We start from the raw sequence: 24,983 nt of genomic DNA, 5'->3' as shown, positions 1-24,983 counted from the left end.
GGAAAGAGGAAAGGAGGGGACGCAACTGAATGATTCCATTTATTTTCTGGTTCTCCCATAGTTTGGGATTTTGGAATTATTGGAATTCTGACAAATCTAAAAACCGAAATCCACAATATTTCAACCCATGTTATATTTGGAATTTTAAAAATTTCAAAAATATCAATATTTCAACTCTAAACTGTTATTCATTTCTATCCTTCAGCGAGGAGAGCAGTTGGGACCAACTTGAAGCCACACATAATGTTGGGTTATTAATACAGTAAATAAGTGTGATACTGAATTATCCACCAAAAGAAAAAAAACCCAAAATCGCATAGAAACTCAGTGATCTAAACAAAAAGTTTCCGCCAAAGAGATTCTTTCATCTAAACATTTAGTCAATTATACAATGACATGTAACAGAAACAAAATAAATCACAAACCTTCAAAATAAAATGATAAATGAAAAAAGAAATGAAATTAAATCAAAACCTACTACCTCTAAGTTCATCATCATTTGCTGGCCAAAAGCATCATCTGGGTGAATCTGTTAGGCAGAATGAAAATATGAGCAATAGGTTGCAAAATAGCGTCACTACTAATAAAGCATTCTGTAGGAAGAAAAGAATGTTGAATAGAGAATATCAGGATGAACCTGCTCATAAATGAAAAATATTGCAGTGGAAAATGCTCTTGAAGCCCAGCTAACTATATTGCGAGTTGAATCTGGATCCAAGTATATTAGAACACATTCTGCAATTATGAATGTCGGTAAGCTGATGACAAAACAAACCCAGCTTTCTCAGTTATTCCCTTAATGTTTACTTAGACAACCCCAGGCCAAGAATATATTTATCCCAATAAACTCATATTCGTTCGATAGGAAAACGTTCTTCTCAATTTAGTCAAAAATATTTCTACCAAACCGCATAGTACAAATCGAAAAAGAAACTTCACTTGCGTAAACCTCTGCTTTACTATAGATAGTGAGAAACTGACAACCAAGAGGATAGATTCTTAGTTACCTTGGTTTGGTGATCATCTACATATTAAATCAAGGAGACTTGGAGTTGAATATGTGAAACAAAAATAATTCCATACACACCTTCGATCCAACTGAGCTAGATTTATGACATCATCTAACTTTGGTATTTCACGCAAATCAACCGGAAGAAGCTTGTAATGATCACTGAGTACCTCACCTTTCTCTGCACAATTACAACACAACATTCAGTGCATGAAGAATAGTATAACTCAATAGGATTAATTATCAAGTTACCATAAGACTACTAAGAAATGAATACCTTGATTATATTTTCAATTAGAACTATGATGTGATATAGGTTCTCTAGTTATAGATAGCATGATATGAGAAGCAGATGCAGCCCTATTAGTATCATGGTAAAGTTCAGAAACATATGCAAATGCACATGAATAGGGCAAAGGGGGAGTCTGAAAACAAAGTCACATTGCGAGCACACGAATGTTGTTTTCCTACATTTAATCTCAACGAGTATGCGAACCGTGCTACGCATGTGTTTTTTAAAATCTTTAAACCTGTCGCTCTAACATGTCTTTGATAGTACGATTTTTCGAATTCTAGTTATAATCTAAAAAATAATATAAAAACATTAGGAGATGTTGAATATAATTTGAGTAACGTGAATGAGGTTTTCTAAATTATTTTAAATAATATGAAGCTAATTCTAATTTAAATAAAGTGAGAGAGTTTTTGGTAAATTGTTTAAAAATGAGAGAGCTGATTAGAATAATTAAGGGAGGTGGTTCTAAAATCATAAAATAGAGAGATTACAAATACACAATTTGGTTGAGAAATTTTCCTCCTAAAGATACGCCTATTCGTATAGTGTAGAGATGAGATTAAATTTACAGTTATAATCTCAGACAGCAAAAAAATAGTTCCCTTTTCTGACTGTACTACACGAGATCTAAAACACTCCTGCTAGTCACCTACCAAACAAAAATGACAAGCCTAAACACATACACTGCTATGTGACCTATCTCTCGATAACATAAAACTACCAAATTGCCCTCTGACATGCAGCAAAAATGAGCTAGTAGTCCTAGACTCCTAGCACACTGATTACTAAACGAACAAGATATTACTGAATAGTTCAAATACCACACCTCTTTAAAATCCAGTTCCACATAGTGGTGTCAAATGGGCTGGGCCGGGCTGGCCCGGCCCTCAAACAAAAGCCCCTCATGCTTTGAGGGGGCGGTTTAAACCCTACCCTCATTTACTTCGGGGGATTAGGGTCGGGCCGGGCCAATACTTAAATCTGAAGTTTTACCCCCTCAACCCTCTCGAGAGGGCTTGAAGGGCCGGGCTTGAGGGCCAAACGTGAGGGCCGGATACTATGTTATACATTTGATTTACAAAATAAATTTAGAAATATTAGTTAAAAATGATAAAATCGAATGCACTTCACAATTAAACTTTCAAACTACTAAAAAAACTTGTTAAAGTTGTATTAGTCAATTAAGATCAATTAAATGCATTTCATAAAATATTATAATGAAATTATAAGGTTGACAAACTTAATAGATAAACGTTTTTTTAAGTGATTTTTAGTATATTAATGTTAAAATAAAATATATTGTAAATATTTTTATTAAAATATATGTAATAAATGTTGAGGGCCTAATGAGGGCCGGGCTTAAGGGAGGGCTTAAGTTTCGAAGTCTAGGCCCTTACCCTCCCCTCAAAAATGCCCAAAAAAATAATGTGAGGGCCTCATTTTGAGGACTTTTTTCGCCTATGGGCGGGTCAAGGGCGGGCTAAGGGTTTGAGGGCCATTTTGACACCCCTAGTTCCACATATAAATGAGGCGCAAATCCATCATCCTGTAACAAAAAAACATAACTACACATAAAATGCAATCGAAAAATAAGATGTGGTCTCGCCCAAATCGACATATATTCTCATCGGGGAGTTGACAAACAAGAATCGAAGAAGGTAGTATCGAAACCAGCTCCAATATCTATTTTCTTTGGCTTTCACATTTGAGAAATTGAAGCAGCATCTTCGGCAAAGCAGCCCAACGAGCGTAATACCCTTCAAAAAGCCATTTGCACAACCACGTCAATTTAGAAAAATATGGAATGTACAAATTTTAAATATATGGTTTGACATATACCTCGGTTAATTATCGGGGATCTTCTCACTGGCATTCTTACAAATAAATGGATGTAGTCATCTTTCATGTATTTCTTTTTCACACACGACCTGAAAATTGGTTACAAAAGGTTTGATTAGTAATAAAAAAATATTTTATTATTATTATTATTATTATAATAAAAAAATATTTTCATTCGGAATTCATTTCAGAAAGTAAATTCATGAGTCCGGTAAATTCATGAGTCCGATAACACATAATGCATGAAAATTGTGATATATAGTCCGGACTCCGGAGAACACATAACTTTCTGCCATAAGCCACAAACAAGAACAGAGTCTCAGTTCCTGATTTTATATATATAATAGATACAAAAAGTTTAGATGGATAAGATATTTGAGGAAATTGAATTCCTGGTCCTGCACGCGAATTTACAAATGTTGTCGTCGAAACCTTACGGATGTAAGGCACACGCGAACTTGCAGATATTGTCGTCGAAACCTTACCGATGTAAGGCAGTGGTGGCCCTGAGGCAAAGCGGTTGTTTTGGGCCACCAAACCAAAACTAAAAATAGGGGCCACACTATTATCGGGACAAAATAATAAACTTTATAATAAAGAGTTCAGTTAGTTGTCACTTATTTGGAACAAAAAATAAACCAAACATATTTAAGAAAAAAAATAAATATACGATTTCAATTAATCCCTCAATAGCTCAGAACCCAACTCTTTGTATTAAATTCTTTGCATTGGCAATATTTACCCTACTCGTTACAAACAATTAAAAAAAACAATAAACTAATTTACAATTAAAAAATCCAAACTTTTATCTATATCTAAAAAAAACAAATAAAACTCTTCTGTCAAATAACAAAATCACTCACAATTTCCGAAAACCCAACACCTTATTAAACTCTTTGGCAATACTTACCCCACTTCTACTCGTTACAAAAAATTTAAAAAAATAAATAAAAACACTAAACCAATTCACAATTAAAAAATCCAAACTTTTATTTATATCTAAAAAAACAAATAAAACTCATTTACCAAATAACAAAATCACTCACAATCCCCCAGAACCCAACTCCTTATTAAACTCTCTGACAATACTTATCCCACTCCTATTTGTTACAAAAAAAATTTTAAAAAAAACAAAAAACACTAAACCAACTCACAATTAAAAAATCCAAACTTTTATCTATATCTAAAAAAACAAATAAAACTCCTCAGCCAAATAACAAAATCACTCACAATCACCGAGAACTCAACTCCTTATTAAACTCTTTGGCAATACTGACCCCACTCGTTACAAACAATTAAAAAAAACAAAAAACACTAAACCAACTTACAATTAAAAAATCCAAACTACTTTTATCTATATCTAAAAAAACAAAAAAAACTTCTCTACCAAATAACAAAATCACTCACAATCCCCGAGAACCCAAATCCTTATTAAACTCTTTGGCAAAACTTACCCCACTCGTTACAAACAATTAAAAAAACAAAAAAAATATTAAACCAACTCACAATTAAAAAACCCAAAATTTTATCTATATCTAAAAAACAAATAAAACTCTTCTGTCAAATAACAAAATCACTTCACTCACTCTCTCTTGGATTATATTGAATAACACAAGTTTAAAAAAAAAAATTGATAATATTAACGCATATAGGGCCACATTCTATTGTCTTGCTTTAGGCCACAAAAATGTCAGGGCCAGCACTGATGTAAGGCACACGCAAAGTTACAGATGTTGTCGTCGAACACTTACATATGTTAGTCACACGTGAACTTACAGATATTGTCTTCCAAAAGTTACAAATGTAAAATGGGAAATGTTTCTACTTGTTAAATGTGGTTGATATTTAATCTAATGATGTTGCCATTATTGTATTTTATTTTGGTTGTATTTTATTAAATTTATGAAGTTTGCTCATGACATCTGAAACATGGATTCATACAAAACCCTGTCTCTTTTCCGCGATCACTGTAAAGAAAATAACATAAAAATGGTTTTAGGGTTAATAAACTTCTCACAGCCCCAATTCCATGCCGTAACCAGAAAGTACCAAATAAGAAGGGTAGTAATCAACTGTTCAATTGGAAGTGGTGGAGTCAATTTCAGTAAAATGGAAGAAAATGAGTTTACTTGTTCAGACCAGATAGAAGAATATGAGCGGAATAATGTCCAAACTCCCAAACCCAATCTTCATTGATATCCTATTACGGCTACCGATCAAGTCACTATGTCGCTGCTTGTTTTTAAGTAAAGCATGGTACCATACAATCAAACATCCAAGCTTTATCGAAATGTACCACGACAACAAAGTAATCAACAACAACAACAACAACAACAACAACAACAACAACAACACAACCCCTTGTTTTCTAATTCAAGATGGTAGAGATTTTCGTTTGATTGATAATGAAAGCTTGGATACTTTTGAAACCCCTATATTTTCTTATCCAGCAAAATCACCTAAGCGATTGTTTGATATCTGTTCTTGTAATGGCTTGGTCTTTTCAACGCGCCGCGGTTTCATTTATGATAAAGAACCTTACATCATATGTAATCCGATTACTGGTGACCACATTGTTCTACCTAAACCTCCATTGCATTGGATTAATCGTATTGTTTTTGGGTTTGGATTTGATCCAGTTTCTAAAGTCTTCAAGGTTATAAGGATAGTAGTTAAATTGATCGATAATATGAGGAATGACTCTAGAGAAGAAACAGCAACTGAGGTATATACTTTGGGCACAGACGAGTGGAGATCCCTAGGTAAAGTTCCTTTCTATTTTCCGCGTTACAGTAATAATAATTACGTGACAACAATGGCTCAGATATTTTGGTGAATGGAGCTTTACACTGGATAGGAAGCTTCTCAAACAGCATGACGGCTGAAGAAGTTATTTTGTTCAAGTAGGATATTGAGGAATTCCAAAATATTTTTCCAAGCCAAGTCCTAAAGATTTGCCTAGCATAGAAACCAAAAACAATCCCCCCGGCAATCACTTTTAAATTAGAAGAAAGGTAATATTATAGGTAGTGCTGTAAACTTTAACCAAAACTATTATCGCTTTTTATATTTATTGGAGTTAAAAGGAGAATATAATTATTTGTTGTTCATTTTGTGATTAATGAAGAGTATATTAGGATATGGGATTTTAAATGAAAAATTATGGAGTTGAATCATCTTGGACTAAAGGAATATGTTATCAGAATTACAGAGATGTCTTTGGATTATTGCCTTGTATACCCTATTCAAAAAGTTCAATTGATGAAAAGGAGAAATTCAACCAGTTCAATTCTATGTTCTTCTATGTTCTGACAGGCGGAACAGTTATCTAGCTTATTACAATACCAAAACAAAAACGTTTAGGTATACTGATACTGGTTCTCTTTGGAGAATATTGCCTCATCTGGGGAGCCTCATATCGCCAAGGAAGTCGGGTTAACAAAGATAGAGGTAACTAATATTATGCTTGTATTTTGCTTATATGCTTTCACATTTTCAATGTTTGTCCAATGATCATATAATTCTGTGAACATTGTTGCTCTGTTTTTCATGAACGTTGTTGACTAAGAGTTCCTTGCGGATACTTGACATATTGCTTTTTGGTATTATCAGATGTAGTTTGCTTAGGATGTATTGTCATCTCAAGTGAACCTCATGTTTGATCCCTAAATTTTGTAAAAAAAAATAGTTTTGACAAAGTAACCAGTGGTGGGTAATGATCTTAATGGTATATTGTGCAGACAAATTGTCATTGTTTTCATTTTACATAGCAAAGGGGTGCAGTTATGCCCACATTCCCATGTTTATTTACAAAGGGAAAATACAAGAATATAATGGGATATGATGACAAGTGTATTCTGCTACAGTGTTACTGTGATTAGTAGCACTATATTAAGAAGACTTTAGAGGAGGAAGGGTGAAAATGACTTGTAAGATGAAATAGTGGAGAATATAGAGATGTGAACTAAAAATGGAAGGAGCAGAGGTCACGGTGGTGGAGGAGCAGAGAAGAAAAAGAACATTCATATTGTTATTGGCAACTTTAGAGACGGGAAAGACGGACAAAATGTTAGAAACTCTTTGTGGAGGCATCAGTCGACTTATTTTCTTGTTTCTCTCATTTACTAAGACTGAAGAGTTCTGGCCTGGGTTGAAATTGTCGGGGTTACATCTCTAAGCTGTTTGATGTTTGGAGATAAGAGATTTTAATTAGAATAACAACTGTTTCTTTTGTCACAGTTGTTTGTTGGAAAATTTGGTCAGCTTTAGGAATATTGTTTTGTTACTGAATCTCTGATTGTGATTCGTCCAAAGCTGATTAATAATGCAAGGGCCTCTAGGATGGAGTTCATAAAAATAATTGCAGGTTTGTACTTTACAAGAAAACTTAAGACAGTACTGTCTTTGTATTTTTTGCATCGCGTTTGTTGTCTCCTTCAGTGAAGACCAGTTCTTTTTTCCCTTCGGAAAATTTTCTATAATAAGTCCTTTTGCACTGGATCTTTGTGAAGGTTTGACTGTCGATATTTCTGATGAATGTGAATTGTTTTGGACTATTTGCATCTTCCACGACTTCTGAAAGGATGGAGTGAAGGTGTCCAATGGCCTACTTATCAAGCCGTGGGAGGTTGGGTAAAAACTTTTGGGGTTAGAATATGACCTTTGCCTGGGATTAAGGGGCTAATGAAGCAGAGTTTAAATCTCTTCTACCATTGTTGCACCTTTTCCATTACTCAGGTTGGGCTGTTTGTTCTCACTTCGTTGCAGTTTGGTAGCTTATGAAGTAAAATTCCTCAAGAAGTTGTCACACTGTTTTTTTGTTACTTCCAAAAGTGTGTGTGTGTGTTTTTTTTTAATGTGAATTATTACCCAACAACCTAAAGAAGGGAAAATAGTGTCTAGACTCCTAGCGATAAAATATTTGATGGTTCTTGCCTCTACTTTGCATTAAGATGTCCTTGGTCATTTGAATGCATCCTTTCCCTTATAGTTTTCTCACTCGTTTTATCTTATATTAATATTTCTTCTTCATGTTTTTCTCACCGGGTATTCCTTTTAAATATATTCATTTGAACTGCATTGGGCAACTATGACATCTGTTCTCTATCCTCATTTTATTTTATTTATTTATTGGTTGGCAAGCCTGTTTTAAATGAGATCAGTAACTCATTGTTGCTGGAGGGGTCTCTGGTATCATCACCCAAAAGCTTTACCAAATTTGCTAGTTGGCACTGCTCTATCCTCATTTTATTTTTGAGTAACAGGCGTACTAGAAGAAGACGTGTAAACAACCTCACGAGCCACCCCATTTTATTTTCTAAATGAGCAAGTTTTGGTATCAGAAATGAAGGAAAGAGTTACATTAGGATGTACAGAACAAAGGAAACTAAAAAAGTGACACCTAGAAAACATTAGAATTTTCCTATATTGTGATGCCTGCTTACTATAGGAATACCTGAATACTAATGTTCTGTTTCCTTGACTTTCTTATGTGTAGTGGATGCTCTTTTTGACTTCTTTTGTGAGTGCGCTGAGCTGAATCCTGAACCTAATGAAGGTTAGCATCCTTTTGTTGATTGCTTTTTTGGTATGAAAGTTTCTGTCCCGTTTAGTCATTTCACATTATTCTTTGATCTACATTATCCATTAGAACAAGAGGAAGAACACAATTGGATTACTAGTGCTGGCCAACTTGATGGCAGCATGATGACAGGTTTGTTTTACTGAGTTGACCTCTCTTTTCCATTCTACACCTCTGATCTTATCTCTAATGCATGTTTCAAGCCTTTGCAGAAGGAGAGTTTGAGTGGCAGATATCTGAGGATCCTGCCATTCCCATTGGTTATACGGATGGGAATCATGACGTAGCTCATTCAATGCTTGAGGTATGTAATGTTGTTTTGTTAATGAAGGATAATTTTCTTAACATGAGAATGATAACAATTGCTGTTGTACTAGGAAATTTATGATGAAATGTTTAAGTACAATTTCCTTCCACGGGGCTGGGATGCGACCTTTGTTTGAAAAAATTGGGATCATAGTTTGAAATAAATGCACACGCTGCCATGAGATCAACATTAGCAGGGCATCATCTTTCTTTTCAGAGTGCTGCCCCGCAATTGTTCTCCACAAATTTTCTGAACTATTGCAGACACACACACACACACAATCTGTATAAAGATGCTGATTTGTTACATGATTTAATATACTTGCTCCTTGGTGGTGTTGCCAATTTTTTAGGCCTCCATGTATTGAGCAATCTGCAGCCGACAGAAAACACACACACACACACACACAAATAGTTGTGTCAATAACGATTTGTCTTCAAAAACTTATGGTTGCAAAGGTGTCTCTTATGCACTTAAATGCACTTCCTTTAAAACTTAATGACATGCTTTATGTGTACATGCATCCTCGTGTTAAGACACACCTGAGAAAGTGAGAAGTCTACAACTGTAGATATGGCATTATATATTTCTATAAGGTATTGATAATGAAAAAAGTATCGTTTGGTGAAGATGCTCTCTTCACCATTGAGTTCATCCTATGGAAATACAATATCGTGTCTACATTTCTAAACTTGTCAAAGTTGTTGCAGTACTGGGTTCTGGTTTGGTCGTGCTGTAGTAAACCTGAACTCCATGCTAATATGGTCATAAGGTGTGGACGAAGTCATTATTATTGAATCCCATCCCCCCGCCGTATGTTAAAGTTCAGTAACAGTGCAAAGTAGGCCTATGGTACAAAAACAAATTAGAAAACACTACAATCAAGCAACCCTGTGTGGCTCATATCCCATCACTCTGCCTAGGAGTTCATATGGAGCACACACTATGCTTCATATTAGAGTATTTAGACAAAGCTAGTTAGTTACGGGTGGTCTATGATGTATGATTCTCCAGGACTGTGGTGGTTTCTATCAATCTTTATTTTATAGACAATTATGCAAATTCAAGTGTGAGAACTGATTTTATTTTATACTTACGGTTTAGAATGTGGAAGAAAATTTCATGTAAAGTACCTTTCGTTCATCACCCTTTGTCCAACAGTTTCATATTTGGAGCACTGAATGGCTCATAGTGTGCCTCACATTTTGGACATAGCTATTATGATGTCTTATTCTCCTGGAGACTGATTGTTGCTATCAATCCATATACATACAATGATTATTAGGATAATAATACTTTTTAAGTCGCTGTCTCCTTGCGAAATAAAATAGCAATCCATCTCTGGGTATTGATGTTATTTCAATCTCAAATTCTTTGGACTAGGTGTTCGGTTGTTTTTGAGCTTTTTTGTGGCGAGGATGACTAGAGTGTTTGCTTATATACACTGTCTAGTATGTGCTAGGACTTTACATTGTAAAGTAATTCTCCTTTCCTTTTTCATTTTAGCTCCAAATCGATGATAGTGCTTTGATGATGCGGATGAAATGGACTGAGAGACACAGTGGGAACCAATGAGTTGTACTGTGCATCTTTATTCAGTTTTTAATTTGCTTTCTTTACAAGGGTTATTTGTACTTTTTGCGAGGTGTAGTTGCTTGTAAACTTTTGGTTGTGCAGACCGTATATATGTATGTCATAACGCCTTTAACCTTCTGAATATGTCAGTTAAGATTTCAGAGTAGTTAGGTCCCGAAATGAAGTAAATTTGAATCTATCCAGTTCCTTTGATTGTCTTTTTCATCTCAACGAGTCTGTAAACAGTAAAGTGCTTGTAGGCCTGGAAAGCATATTTTCCAGGTTAAGTGATATTTTCTTCTAGTGGGATTTCTCAATATGCAGGACTTGCTCCATATACAGCTCATGTGGCTAGTTGTTTGAGCTAAACCTTCACCTTTGATATAGATCCCACTTTGGAAGTTCACCAGTCACCGCCACTCTTATTTTGTTTACGTGTGAGTTAGAAGGTGTATACTCTAAATTCGGATATCACAAGAATGAGACGGAGAGGAAAATTTATGATTTATTTATTTATTATTTATTATTTTCCTGGCGATATGTGTTCACTATCACGTATGTATAATTGAAAAAACAATAAATGTACAGGTAGAGCAGCCAATAGAATTTCGAGTCAAGATCTGTTTCGTGTTTTTGAGGACTGGCTAAGTAGGCTCTACATCTATATACTTAGAATCTGATAGATGCTGTGCGTGCGTGCGAATGTATAAATTTACGAGTCGTGATAAGGAGAGATCATTCTCTCTAAATTTTGCAGAGATCAAATAGCCGTTGGATGGAGAAATTCTTTCTCGAGATCGAGGTTGTTGTATGGCCCACAACTGACAAACCACACCAAATCGTATGATCATGTCATCCAACGGCTGATATGAAGTGCGCAAGAAATTTAGAGAGAATGATCTCTCCTTATCATTTGCCTAAATTTACTAGGAAGCTGGAGCTCAAGTGTTCTATTCTTCACATGGGACGGACTTTTAATTGTTTCTCCCATTTTTTTTTTTTTTATTTTCTCCAAAACACGCACGAACGGATCTGTTTTTTGCCCCCCAAGAAATACCACCAATTGTCCAATTTCTAGATTGTCCATTATATTTTTATTTTTGTAAAGTGTTAAACAACGGAAGCCAAGAAAAATTACTTGAATTAATAATATGTACAATAGCAAGAATATCCTCAGTTTTTTTTTATCACATTGGTTAGTTGATCACATTGGCTAATACACAGTTACACACCATCAGATTTTGGTTAAGTGAGCTGCCTGCTGGTACTAAACTTGAAATGGTCCCCGCTATACTATAGCAATTTGATGCAGTTGTTTGCTGCATTGTAAGTAGGACATTTTCATAAATAGTACCGACTACATAACGACTCACTGGTCAAGAGTGAGACTTACGCAACAGTGGTTTGATGATCACTGCTGAGCACCATAATGGCCACAGTGGATATATAAGTAACCAAATGCACTAGGAGTTTAGGACTTGCACTTTTTTTCCCCACCTAACTAGGATGAGGGCTGATGAGGCCAGTACCGACTTGCTTCACAGCCCATTGGCCCAAACTCAAAAAGGGGTAGGTTTAGACCCCACGCGTATAAAAGTAGGAAACTAGGAGAGCTATATAACTATAAACTTGTTTCCCACGCCTCTTCCTCCTCCTCAGTCTCTGGTTTTGAAGAAATTTGAGTTTCCAATCCTTAGGGTTAGTTTCCATCGCAAAGTAAAAAACAATGGTCAGCAGTGAATATTTGCCTGGAGATTTGGTAATTCAAATTATTATCTGTCTACCGGTCAAGTCTCTTTTGCGATTCAAGTCAGTCTGCAAGTCCTGGCGCTCCCTCATTGAAAGCTCTCGTTTCGTCACCCAACACTGCCACTACCATCAGAAGATGGACAGTGAGAAGATCATCGTTAAGCATCCCTATGTAAGGATAGATGAGCTCGGTCGGTGCAATCTTGATTTTTCCATAGTCTCTGCTGACAATTTTGAGGCGTCCGCTCGTATTGGCGTGTGTTGCGTTTTAAGGAATATGTCTTCCGAGTGGATTTCGAAGGCTCCTTATTTTAATGAAGTGCTTTCCTGTTGTAACGGTGTAATTTGTCAACAAATTTGTTTCGGGTATGAACGCCATGTTTGGTTATGGAACCCGGCGACGAAACAAATTAGAATTCTCCCAGAATCGCCGATCTCTCTTCTACGTAGACGAGAAGTTACCGTCTATGTTGGATTAGTTTTTGATGTTAAAACCGATGATTACAAAGTGGTGAAGTTTAATTTCGAAAATATTTCCTATGTGACAAAAAAGTGTCGAGTGGAGATTTACAGCTTAAGCACTGATTCTTGGAGACCTATAGATGTTGATTTGCCTATTTCTTACATCGCTTCTGATCCTAAAATACCGTACCGTGATGAAATTTATTGTTGGCTGGGAGGACTTGATGATCCCTGTTTGATTGTTTCATTTGATATTCACAATGAGGTGTTTCAAACTATGTCAGTGCCGGATCTAGGGCAAACTAATCCTAGCGCTACTCTTGAGTTGGCCATATTAAAGGGCAAAATTGCTTGCATTTGTTGGTCATATTCATGGGAAATAGAAGAAACAGAAAATTGTGGCTTCAATATATGGGTTTTGAATGAGTACATGGTAAAAGACTCGTGGACTCAATTATACACAATACGGTTAGGCTCACAATATTGTTTTTGGACAAGTTCGATAGGGTTCTCGCAGAACGGAATTTTTATATTACATCACAAACAATGCGTATGTGACGATAACACTCATAAATTGTGCTTTTGGGATCTTGCTACTGCCGAAATAAAGTATCTTCCTTTCGAACTACCTCAAATTGATCTGGAAGGTGTCCAGTACAAGGAGAGCCTAGTTTCAATAAATAGCACAAATGTTGCATTCGTCAGCTAATAGGGTGATTTGTTGTATGGTATATATGCTGGTACGACTCTGTTCCATTCTTAAGCTCAATGCAATAATATTAGACACATTTTGTCAGAATTTCGACCAAATTGGAATAATAATATTTGTTCCTGACTTTTTGATTTTCGAAATGTTATGCACTCCCCAGTCCAAACTTTCAAAAACTCATCATTATTTAATTATTCTAATAATTTGAAACTAATAAAAAAAAAATTTAAACCAAAATCCTCTCCATTATAAAAATTTACAAATGTCACAAATAGGATTTAGGTAGAAACTTATAATTAAACAAGGCTTCAATTAAAATTACAACCAAAAATACCAAACCATTGTCTCAACTGAAAATTTGTTACATCTCAAGGAAAAACAAAATATATTATGTAATGAGACTCTAACGCAAACCACAAACATCAATCAACCTTCTTCAACATTAATTCTGTCAAAACTTATTGACTATGTTTATTTTATGAATACACCCGATAAGGAAACATACAAATCGAGTCAGTATTATAAACAATGCTAGTATGAGTAGCCCTAAAATATAAATCTTACTTATACATATATGTACACAATCAATAAGACAGTTAGTTCTTCCACTGGGGCGCCTTAATTTCTAACTAATCACACAACAATCATACGTACAATATAATTAACGGAAAATCAGAAACCGGATGCAACTGCACTGAACTAATCTAAAAAAATACACTGGATGCAAAACCTCAAGAAATAATTAACGGAAAATAGGAAACTGGTTGCAAATTCATTTAACTAACCTAAAACAATAATTAACGGAAAATCGGAAACTAGATACAAATGCAACTTTATCGAATAATAAATGAGAAATCGAAAACTAGATGCAAATGTATTAAACTAATCTCACAGAATAATTAATGGGAAATCAGAAACTGGATGCAAATGAATTGAACTGACCTCGAAGAACAATTAACAGGAAATTGGAAATTGGATGCAAATGTATTGAACTAACCGAAAAGAATAATTAACGAGAAATCAGAAGCTGGATGCAACTGCATTGAACTGATCTCAAAAAATAAATAATGGGAATTGGAAATTGGATGCAACTGCATTGAACTAACCTCAAAATATAAATAACGGAAAATCAGAAACTGGGTGCAAATGCATTAAACTAACCTCAAAACATAGTTGGGTTATATGTTGTGGGATTATCTCGATAAGTATAGTTTTGCATTTAAAATTGTGTTTATCTTATCTATTTCTGTATGACTGGGAACTCCTTGTTATTCAAGTAGCTTCAATATATATGAACTTCGTCTTATTAGGCAATCTCACAAAACTTCAATCAAACTTCTATTATTAAATAACAAAATGAAGTTGTAGGGTTTTATCAAAGGTGAATTCTTTTTTTTTTAATGGAGAGTGAGGTTTTCACATTATAAGAAATTCGGTTGAGTGATCAATATAATATAAATATATAATAGTTTTGCATATTTATAAATATTTTTCAGAATAATTAATATACCAACACTCGTTCGTAAATAATCTTTGAAGATTCCACATAGTGAGTCATGCATAATTTAAAGAATAATTAACGGAAAATCGGGAACTGGATAATCTTCGATGATCTCACATAGTAAATTAAGCATAATTTACTTTTTATGTCATGTTTGCAAGGACACTACAAATGGATCAGTAGAAGTTGATATTACACACCACATTAGATAATTATAAAGAAATCAGAAACTAGATTCAAATACATAATTGAGCTCAAAGAGTAATTAACGGGAAATCATAAACTTTTTATGCAAATTGAATTAAACTAACGATAGAGAATAACTAATGGGAAATTAAAAATTAGAAGCAAGTCTTTGAAAAATATTTAACGAAAAATTGGAAACGGTATGCAAATACATCAAACAAACCCAAAATAATAATTAATGGGAAACCAGAAACTGTATGCAATTGCATTGAACTTAACTCAAAAATTAATTAACAGAAAATAAAAAACCGAATGCAACAGCATTGAACTAACCTCATAGAATAATTGGTGGGAAATCGAAAACTAAATGCAAATGCATTGAAATAACCTCAAAGAATAGTTAACGGGAAATCAGAAACCGGATATAATTGTATCGAACTAACCTCAAAGCATAAATAATCAAAAACTAGATGCAGATGTATTGAACTAACTTTAAAGAGTTATTAACGGGAAATCAGAAACTGGATCCAAATGCAATGAACTAATTTAAAAAACTAATTAACGAAACATTGAAAAATGAATGAAATTGCACTGAACTAACCTAAATGAATAATTAAAGGGAAATTATAAATTTGATGTAACTCCATTGAACTAACCTAAAAAAATAATTATCGGAAAATCGGAAACTTGATGCAAATGCATTGAACTAACATCAAAGAACAATTAACATAAAATCGGAAATTGGATGCAACTACATTTAACTAACCTCAAAGAATAATTAATGAAAAACCAAAAATTGGATGCAACTGCATTAAACTAAAATTAGATATTAACTAACGGGAAATCAGAAATTGAATGCAAATGCATTGAAATAACCTCAAATAATAGTTACCTAGAAATCGGAAGTCGGATGTAACTGCATTGCACTGACCTCAAAGCATAAATGTCCACTTTTTTAGTCTTCTCACATGAGTAATTAGGAACCCAAAACGAAAGTGAATTTATAAAAATAGACTCTTACATGTATGCAAACTGTATAGAAATTGTAAACTATCGAACTAACCTAGAAAAACAATTAACGGGAAATCATAAACTGGATGCAGATGTATTAAACTAACCTCAAAGAGTAATTAACGGGAGATTGGAACTTGGATGCAAATGCAATGAACTAATCTCAAAGACTAATTAACGAAACATCGAAAACTGGATGCAACTGTACTGAATTAACCTTAATGAATAACTAACGAGAAATCATAAAGTGGATGCAATTGCACTGAACTAACCTCAAATAATAATTAATGGGAAATCGGAAACTTGGTGCAAATGCATTAAACTAACATCAAAGAATAATTAATGAGAAATTGGAAACTGGATGCAACATACTACATTAAACTAACCTCAAATAATAATTAATGAAAAATCGAAAACTTGATGCAAATGCATTTAACTAATAATCCTAAAACATATTTGTATTATATGTAGGGAGAATAAATGTTTCGACAAATATAGTTTTGCATTTTAAATAGTGTTTATTATAATTATTTTATTGTGATTTGGAATGTCTTGCTATTCAAGTAGCTTCAATATTATCTTCACCGCATTGGGCATTCTCACAAAACTTCAATCAAACTTCAATTATTAAACTTAACAATAAAAAGAAGTCGATAAGTTTTATCAAGGTTTGGTACTTCTTTTTTATAGAGAGTGGTACAAGAAATCTAAATTAGTAATTAATATAATTTTTCATATCTCATAGCTATGCATAGTTGCTAATATTTTTTAGAATAATTTAATATAATGACACCCGTTCGTAGAACACGTTTATGTGATAAATCTTTTTAAGTGGGAGTAGTGTATTCTTTGAGGATATGAAAATAATTAATTTGTTTTAGTGATTTATACATACACATTAGTACATAAGCCGAACGGTGATGATTTACCGCTAAATCACCATAAATCTAATAAAACTATTATACAAGTTAGATCGAGTTTAAGATAATTCAATTTGAAAATTACAGATTAATATTCTAAACCACAAAGTGAATAGGCTATCTTAATTTGATCAATTAGTTTCCAAGTACTTATGCACTATTATCGCTACTCATTAACGTATTTCGGTTTATTTTTAATAAAAATATATTCTGATTCGAAAATTTGCTGCTAAATCACCATAAATCTAAAAAAACTATTATACAAGCTAGATTGAGTTTAAGATAATTCTATTTGAAAATTACGGATTAATATCCTAAACCACAAAGTGAATAGTCTATCTCAATTTGATCTCTTAGTTTCCAAGTACTTATGCACCATAATTGATGCTCATTAACATATTTCGGTTTATTTATAATAAAAATATATTCTGATTCGAAAATTTGCGCTAAATCACTATAAATCTAAGAAAACTATTATACAAGCTAGATCGAGTTTAAGATAATTCTATTTGAAAATTATGGATTAATATCCTAAACCACAAAGTGAAGAGACTATCTTAATTTGATCCCTTAGTTTCCAAGTACTTGTGTACCATAATCGTTGGTCATTAACGTATTTCGGTTTATTTTCAATAAAAATATATTCTAATTCGAAAAATTTTGTGAGACATTTTGTAAAATCTTTTCAGCACACAAAATATTTAAATGATCGGGCGTATGCCCGGGTTTATTTAACTGTTTCCTATACCATTGTTCTCCATGTATGGTTGTACATACATGCTTTTTCGATGTATGTATTGTTTCAGTTTTTGTTGTACTCATGGTTTTACACAGGCAAGGCTATATTGCACAGATTAATCACACTACAACTCTTCTTCAGCTGTTGATCACACTTCAATCGTTCTTCAGCTGTTGTAAGTGTAAAAATTGTGTGACATGTTCCTCTGATTGGACTCTTGTCTATTTCTTACATCGCTTCTGATCCTAAAATACCGTACCGTGATGAAATTTATTGTTGGCTGGGAGGACTTGATGATCCCTGTTTGATTGTTTCATTTGATATTCACAATGAGGTGTTTCAAACTATGTCAGTGCCGGATCTAGGGCAAACTAATCCTAGCGCTACTCTTGAGTTGGCCATATTAAAGGGCAAAATTGCTTGCATTTGTTGGTCACATTATTCATGGGAAACAAAAAATTGGCACTTAAAAATATGGGTTTTGAATGAGTACATGGTAAAAGACTCGTGGGCTCAATTATACACAATACAGTTAGCCTCACACTATGGGTATTGGGCAAGGTCGATAGGGTTCTCAAAGAACGGAATCCTACCTACATTAATATCCATTCTCTCAGGATGCTCATAGTGAGCCACGTCATCAAAATTTTCAAAAAAGTCCTCACTTAACAAATAATTAGTTAGTTGATTAACAAGTTAACCATATTATTGGTGTGTATAGTAATTTATAAAAGAACATTTTGGTCTTTTCAATTGTGTCTAAAATGAGAAAGTAAACACATGCATGATTTTCCTATTCGCCGTTAGAAATACAAAACCCAATAAACACAATAAAAACGATGAATGCAAAAGTACATCTTCTCTCTTCATCACCACTGTTTTCTACGCAAGAGACGAAGACCATGCCAACCTTTATCTGCTGCTCTTCTAGGAAGGTATACATAATTCAATAATTATTATTTCGTCACAATTGATAATGCTGTTGTCGCTGTTGTTGTTTTTAAGAATTTGTATTGCCCAACATTCTTAATTAGGGTTTACTTATATTTCGTCTCTCTGTGAATAGAGCACGGGGATGCCACAAACACAACCTAATAATACAGATACAACATCGACTATTTTATAGTATATACCTTGAGAAATTTGATTATAATCATCAGGAAGTAAATTGTCACTAGCACTTGAAATCTCAAACTTGGTTCTTTCGTGTTCAGTATACCTACAATGAAAATATAGTATCAAATGTGACCAAAACAATAGGTAATCTGGAAAAAAACCTGAAAGCAGGACTTTGAACATACTTGCGACCTGATGGCGACTGCAGTTTATCCAAGTATCTATTAGGACTGCTGCTGTTATCATCTAAAGAATTCAAATTCACCATAGCTTCAATACTCATTGAACTTGTGTGCTCTACAGCGTAAGGGCTTTCAAATAAATGATCTGGTAGAGGCTCTTTAGATTCTGGACAGTCTCTCCCAAAAAGAGAGAGAACAAAAGGAAAGCGTTGGGCCAAACCAGATAAAATCCTATTTGTCTGCGAAACCTTTTCTCTTAGACCGCTAACATCAGAGGGAAGAAACATCAGAACAGAAGTAACTCACAACTATGGAAACAACCAGTCGAAATGACTTCGGCTTGCAAGTTATTGGATTATAAATATTTAAACCGTAACAGACCTTTATAAAGACCATATGTTATTGAATAACAACTTTGTGGTTTATTTGACTTGAAAATACGATACTACAATTGAGAGTTTAGTTGTTTGGGTATATATAAGTTCAGGCGCACGCATTTACATAATTCAGTTGCATGTGTTATATACTTATACTAGGTATCTTTCCTGGAATCTCTACTAAAACATAATCAAAAGTTACACTATTCATGTTAATCAACATTCTCATAAGATAATGACATCTTACCCACAAACTATAACTGTTGAAACAAACAGGTTAGGCTCCAGATTGGGTTCATGAACTATAGAAAGAACAAGTTCGTTTTGCCATCCTGTAGCCTGACGGAAGGTATGCAAGAAGGTGTGAAAATTACTGTTGTCAATGACAACTGCACAAGCAAGGGTCCAGAACACTACACCATTCAGCTCCTGTAACACCACAAAATATTACGACACACGAGTTTAGCCTGACGGACAGAGCACTCTAAGTGTGCTGTTGTATTTGGCGACAAAAATGGAGATAATACAAACAGAAACTTTATTGACAAAGACAAACCGAGGGTCACTGATTGCAGAAGGAAACTATCATGACTTCTCTAGATAGAAGACCCATCTAATAGATATTTCTACCCTCAAGAACATTTGTGGGTGAGATTTCATGGGAGAATTCACACAGGTTGAAGTAAGTGCAAAAGGAAATTCCAATCTCATATACATTCCTCACTGAAAAGTGAGATATATCCACAAAATTTTCCTGTACAGTCCAATACACCCTGAGTCATTCGGGCTACAAAGGGTTGCATCACCTAAGATACTTGATAAAGGCTTTAATTCGTTTTTCACATGATGATTCATAAATTGTATACCCTATTGGTGAAGCATGATATAGGTCCATGTTAGCTTATTACAGACAGTTATTGAATAAGACTAATGCACACTATTAACTATGTATTAAAGAGCTAATGATAGAGGTTTTCTAGACCTTTTTGGAGTGGGGTTTAATGCAGGTGAGTTGTGTGTAAACTGCATATAAATCTATATAGGCCTTGAAATTGTGTATGATCCATAGTGAAAGCATTGAAGCGGATTAGCTGTGTGAAATAGATATCTAAGGTCCATGGTGATTTGATTACAGTCCTTAAGGTGATAGGACCCCTGGTGGGTGAGCAATGTTTAATATCTACTTAAAAGCCATTGGATAGTAGTAAAGAAAGTAATCCAAGCAAAAAGTCTTATAGTGACCCTCTGGAAAAGAGTGATTGGGACAGAATTAGAATGTTTGTTTAGTTTCTCCAAGATTATTTAGAATCAATAAACAACATATTTGGGTCTAACTATGTCACTTCCGATATTTTGTTTCATGAGCTTATCATAGTGAGGAGTAGTTTGAAACAATTATGCGACTCTGAGGAAATATATTTATGTGAAATGGGTTTGAGGATGGTTGAAAAGTTTGACATGCATTGGAGACTCGAAAATAAGATCAACCCGTTATTGTTAGTTGCGGTTGTTCTCGATCCTAGGTCCAAGTTGAAATATGTGAGGTTTAGTTTGATGGATTTATATGAAGCCTAGAAGATCGATCCGATTGTAAGGAAAGTGAAGACTACATTACAGTGTTTGCACGAGTGGTATGCTGGGAATAGCTCAAGTATGGCATCACAGAATGAGAGTGAAGAAATTGTCTTTGACAATGAGGTCAAGGACTTTGCTACTGAAACTGAATGGAGAAGGTATATCCAGAAGCAGCAAAGGTTGGGGAGTGTGTCAGAGGTTGAGAAGTATTTGACATATCCTCTTGAAGAAGAAAGTGGACATAAAACTTTTGAATCTTGCCACCGAGTATCCATTCCTCTCTCTCCTGGCGCGGCATGTACTGGCCATTCATGTGACTTCAGTTGCATCAGAGTTTGCTTTTAGCACAACAGGTCGTATACTTTATCCATTTCACAGTTCCTTGCGACCTAACATGGTTGAAGCCCTCATATGCATGCAAAATTGGCTCCGGTCTAATGCAAAGCCAATCGATCTTCAAGCTTCAATGAAAGAAATAGAACAATATGGCGCAATGGATGCAGATATACATTTCAGCAGCTTTGTACTAATATCTTTTGTTTATAGCTTTAATTGGTTATTTATTTAATCAGAATTGTTCGAAGCATCAACTTCATCGTTATTATTGCAGACTTCTTCTTCTCAAAAAGTTGAAAGTTCCATCTAACTCTATCATTTCTTTTCAATACAGCCTTCAAGCCCCTACAACGTATTTTACATCGATCAATGATAAGTGACTATTTCATCCCCAAGACGCGGTTAGCGAGAATTATTTATTGGGGTCTTGGGGACCATATATACAACCAAACGCAGGAAAAAGGCTCAAGATCTAAATTGAATTAAGGTATGTGATGAAAAAATGTTCAAGATATAAATCGAAGTAAGGTCTGTGATGAAAAGTGGCAATGTCAATATTTGTTATTTGAATTATTGTGTTCTCATTTTTTTTTTCTTTCTCTTCTCTTGGTTAGTTATTTATGATTTTTAGTTATTTATTTTTTGTATCTATTTCAAAAACATGCATGTTATTGTGAGGTTCATCTTTGTTTTGCTTCTGGTAATGACCTGACTCTGTTTTGGTGTCCTTTTTCTATTTGAAGAAACGCTTATTGAGATGTATTGAATTTGGGCTAGAAAGAGCATACTTTTTTACCTTTTTTTTTGTCATTTAATTGTTTTTTAAATTGATGATGAAGTATGTTTAAATTCTCCTTTTGTTTCTAATATATTCTTTCTAAAAACGTTTGTTTTGTGTTATCATTCTTATTTTTTGATGGAGAAATTAAGACACTGGAGGGAATTCAAGACATGAGGTGGAAGTTCAGTGGGCAATGCTACCGAGCAATGGTGCTCTCAAAATGCTAAACATATGCATATTAAGGTGTTTATAACAATATTATAATTAAGAGATGGAATAGGAGACAACAGAGTGGATGACAAAATTTCTTAGGATTTAACTTCTCAAGCTCTTCCGGAACAGACCATAGACTTATTGTAGGTATTTATTTGCACCTGCCTTGAGATACCCTGGATCATTTCTCCGCAGCAACAGTGCAAACATTGGGTAGCAAGATAAGGAGATATACCCTGCATCATGAAAACCAAATGGCTAAAAAATATGGGATCACTAATTATCATGTACTTACCTTTTCTAACTTTTGGTGTTCACCTGTTTAAGATCAATAAATTTTAGCCTTGGGGCACTTTATTACAGTTTAGACTATACATACTCCTAGGCATTTCTATGCCATAAAACATCTTGCATTCATTACTTTTCACTTCTTCTAATACAATTTGTGCTACTATGCAACTCTGGAATTGAAGCAAATTTAAAGAGTTGGAAAGGGAATTTTATGCAAGCTTCATATATGTTATGCCATCTTTGATTTTTTTTTTTTGTTAACAGTGGTATATCCAAGAAATAAAGTTTGGAAGCAGTGATTGTATGACATGCAGCTTGAGAGATAACTATCAATATTTCATCCAATATTAAATCATTTTGTTTTCTGATTTTTATAAATTTATTTCTTAACCTCTTCCAAATGAAATTTTGATTTTCTAATAATAAGTTTAACTTTGGCTACAAGATGCAGTAGTAGTTTTTCTACCGAATTTTCATCAACAGTTTTCTGTTGCACACCATCAGGTTTTGCTCAAGGATGGGAGGGAAACATGTCTGCAAGTGTGATACCTTATTTACCCATTTTGACATTGTACATTCTATTTCCTTAAATCACAAATTGAGTAGTTATTATAAGTTTCTCGCCTACCTAATTTATGTCTTCCACGATTTAAATATCGATAGTGTTCTTTGTTGAAGCTCTATTTGAGACCGCCATGGTTCTATATTCCAAAACTGTAGAAATGGTTCTTTGATGGGTATTTCCGTAGCTTAGACTCTATATTAATCATTTAAACCAAAGATTAAATTGAATTTTCTATTATACATATCATAGTTGATGTTAATTGTTGTTGTTTGAAATACTTCCATACCTTTGTCGGTTATTGTCATGAAAATGTTATGTTTCCCATGCATTATAAACTTATGGAATGGCAGGAAGAATCTTAGTTTTACTTTTTATTTAAATAAAATTACATTAGACCTCAAAATCTTAAACTGGAATGCGTATGAAATTCTATTTTCATTTGTTAATGTAACTTCTATTTCTCATCAAAATAGTATTATATTATATGTCTTCAATTTACTATGTAAGATGTTTGCAAGTCAGTAACGGGCAGTTGAATGCTTAGCATTTTTAGGAGCTCTTAGACGTTGCGGTAGCTTTTGGTTGTCCCTCCTAATAATTAATAATATAGATTTTTGCTTTCTATGAAAGTTTGATTTTTTTTCCTATTCTTTAGTCATATTAATGGCTATTTTTTTTATGTGATAAGATGGTTTTAATTGTGAGTTTGACTATTTGAGGAGTTGTCTTATAGAATGGTTCCATTAGTTTTGATCAGGCACTTTGTTTCTTATGATACGGTCAGTATATATAACAGTGACAAATGTGATAATCTGTTTACTCTTGCATTTAAAATTTCTAATATTGTTTTCATCAATAATTTCAGCAGATATAGAAGCTTAAAAAATTGAAGAACCAAAGACACTCACTTAGAGGCTCTAGAAAAGTTGTACGGTGATTTGAAACAAGACCATTACGAGTCAACGACAAGTAAAGTGAGTCCAACGTACCCTGCTTAACAAATATTATGGTTGTAATCTATATAATATATGCAGTTAGAACTACCACTAAATATATTTATTTGCATTTGACAATATATTAGATATTTCATTCAAGGTTTACGCTAGACATATTGGTAACAACATAATTTGGCACAAATACAAAACCGACATGTACACAAAATGCATGTTTGTTATATATATAAGCACATAGCTTAGATTTTTTGTATAGACTTTTGAATTGGTGTGGTATATTGACCTTCTTTTGGCATTGCAGGGCGAGTGGTAGAACAAACCCTAGGGATGCAAAGATCAGTGGTTAATCACATGGTCACTTTCAAGGTGCACAACAGATATGTTCATGGTGCACAACGAATTCCAACTATTTATGATTGTACAAATACCAAACAATGAAGGATCACCGCATAAAACAATTATATTATGTGGTATACCATAGAGAGTGATTATACTATGCAGATAGTTTTTTTGTATGAAAAAGCAAAAAAAAAAAAAAATGTACACACTTGAACGAGTTTTTGGAGTATGTGAGAGTTTATGACTATTAATGAGATCATTTAGTTATGTAAATGTATTGCTCTCTATGTGAAATGTGAAAGAGAAATATAAAGTTGAACGTGCAGAATTTTGTCGTATTTTTGTGTCTATTGATATTTTCGTGTATCTACT

The 24,983-nt window shown here is 33.9% G+C and overlaps 3 protein-coding genes and 2 long non-coding RNA genes across 7 annotated transcripts; 3 read left to right on the top strand and 2 right to left on the bottom strand.

The window, feature by feature from the left end:
- Window positions 1-344: 344 nt before the first annotated feature.
- Window positions 345-5,174, bottom strand: LOC147514125 (leucine carboxyl methyltransferase 1 homolog). The gene is made up of 8 exons (XM_086598996.1): window positions 5,161-5,174; window positions 3,144-3,232; window positions 3,008-3,061; window positions 2,026-2,108; window positions 1,287-1,299; window positions 1,088-1,190; window positions 638-758; window positions 345-529 (listed from the first exon to the last, which is right to left on the bottom strand). The coding sequence occupies exons 1-8, from the start codon at window positions 5,172-5,174 to the stop codon at window positions 428-430; spliced, it is 579 nt and encodes a 192-aa protein (XP_086455122.1). The 3' UTR covers window positions 345-427.
- A 1,043-nt stretch (window positions 5,175-6,217) lies between these two features.
- Window positions 6,218-10,803, top strand: LOC147514124 (chloride conductance regulatory protein ICln-like). 3 transcript variants are annotated; one of them, XR_015215903.1, is made up of 5 exons: window positions 6,218-6,593; window positions 8,641-8,700; window positions 8,794-8,856; window positions 8,937-9,028; window positions 10,538-10,803. XR_015215903.1 is itself a non-coding variant. In XM_086597540.1 (5 exons), exons 1-5 carry the CDS (start codon window positions 8,174-8,176, stop codon window positions 10,604-10,606), a joined length of 300 nt encoding a protein of 99 aa, XP_086453666.1. In that variant the 5' UTR covers window positions 6,742-8,173; the 3' UTR covers window positions 10,607-10,803. The 3 variants fall into 3 exon arrangements, 2 of the variants coding, with proteins under 2 accessions (XP_086453666.1, XP_086453667.1); XM_086597540.1 differs by lacking the exon at window positions 6,218-6,593 and adding an exon at window positions 6,742-8,189; XM_086597541.1 differs by lacking the exon at window positions 6,218-6,593 and adding an exon at window positions 6,742-8,189 and having other exon boundaries at window positions 10,415-10,553.
- Window positions 10,804-12,210: 1,407 nt separating this feature from the next.
- LOC147514123 (F-box/kelch-repeat protein At3g23880-like) lies at window positions 12,211-13,599 on the top strand. The gene has a single exon (XM_086599601.1). It carries the CDS (start codon window positions 12,333-12,335, stop codon window positions 13,524-13,526), a length of 1,194 nt encoding a protein of 397 aa, XP_086455727.1. The 5' UTR covers window positions 12,211-12,332; the 3' UTR covers window positions 13,527-13,599.
- A 5,273-nt stretch (window positions 13,600-18,872) lies between these two features.
- On the bottom strand, window positions 18,873-20,245 carry LOC147514122 (uncharacterized). Its single transcript, XR_015217454.1, has 4 exons — window positions 20,115-20,245; window positions 19,806-19,987; window positions 19,185-19,445; window positions 18,873-19,102 (listed from the first exon to the last, which is right to left on the bottom strand). It is a non-coding gene; the product is annotated as an uncharacterized LOC147514122 (long non-coding RNA).
- A 2,968-nt stretch (window positions 20,246-23,213) lies between these two features.
- LOC147514121 (uncharacterized) lies at window positions 23,214-24,949 on the top strand. The gene is made up of 2 exons (XR_015217453.1): window positions 23,214-24,293; window positions 24,574-24,949. It is a non-coding gene; the product is annotated as an uncharacterized LOC147514121 (long non-coding RNA).
- The last annotated feature ends 34 nt before the right edge of the window (window positions 24,950-24,983 follow it).

The sequence above is a fragment of the Coptis chinensis genome, chromosome 3 (genome assembly GCF_015680905.1).
Source record: "Coptis chinensis isolate HL-2020 chromosome 3, ASM1568090v1, whole genome shotgun sequence".
Classification (NCBI taxonomy): domain Eukaryota; kingdom Viridiplantae; phylum Streptophyta; class Magnoliopsida; order Ranunculales; family Ranunculaceae; genus Coptis; species Coptis chinensis.
Note: the sequence above shows the minus strand (reverse complement) of the source record. Positions and strands in the feature narration are given on the sequence as shown.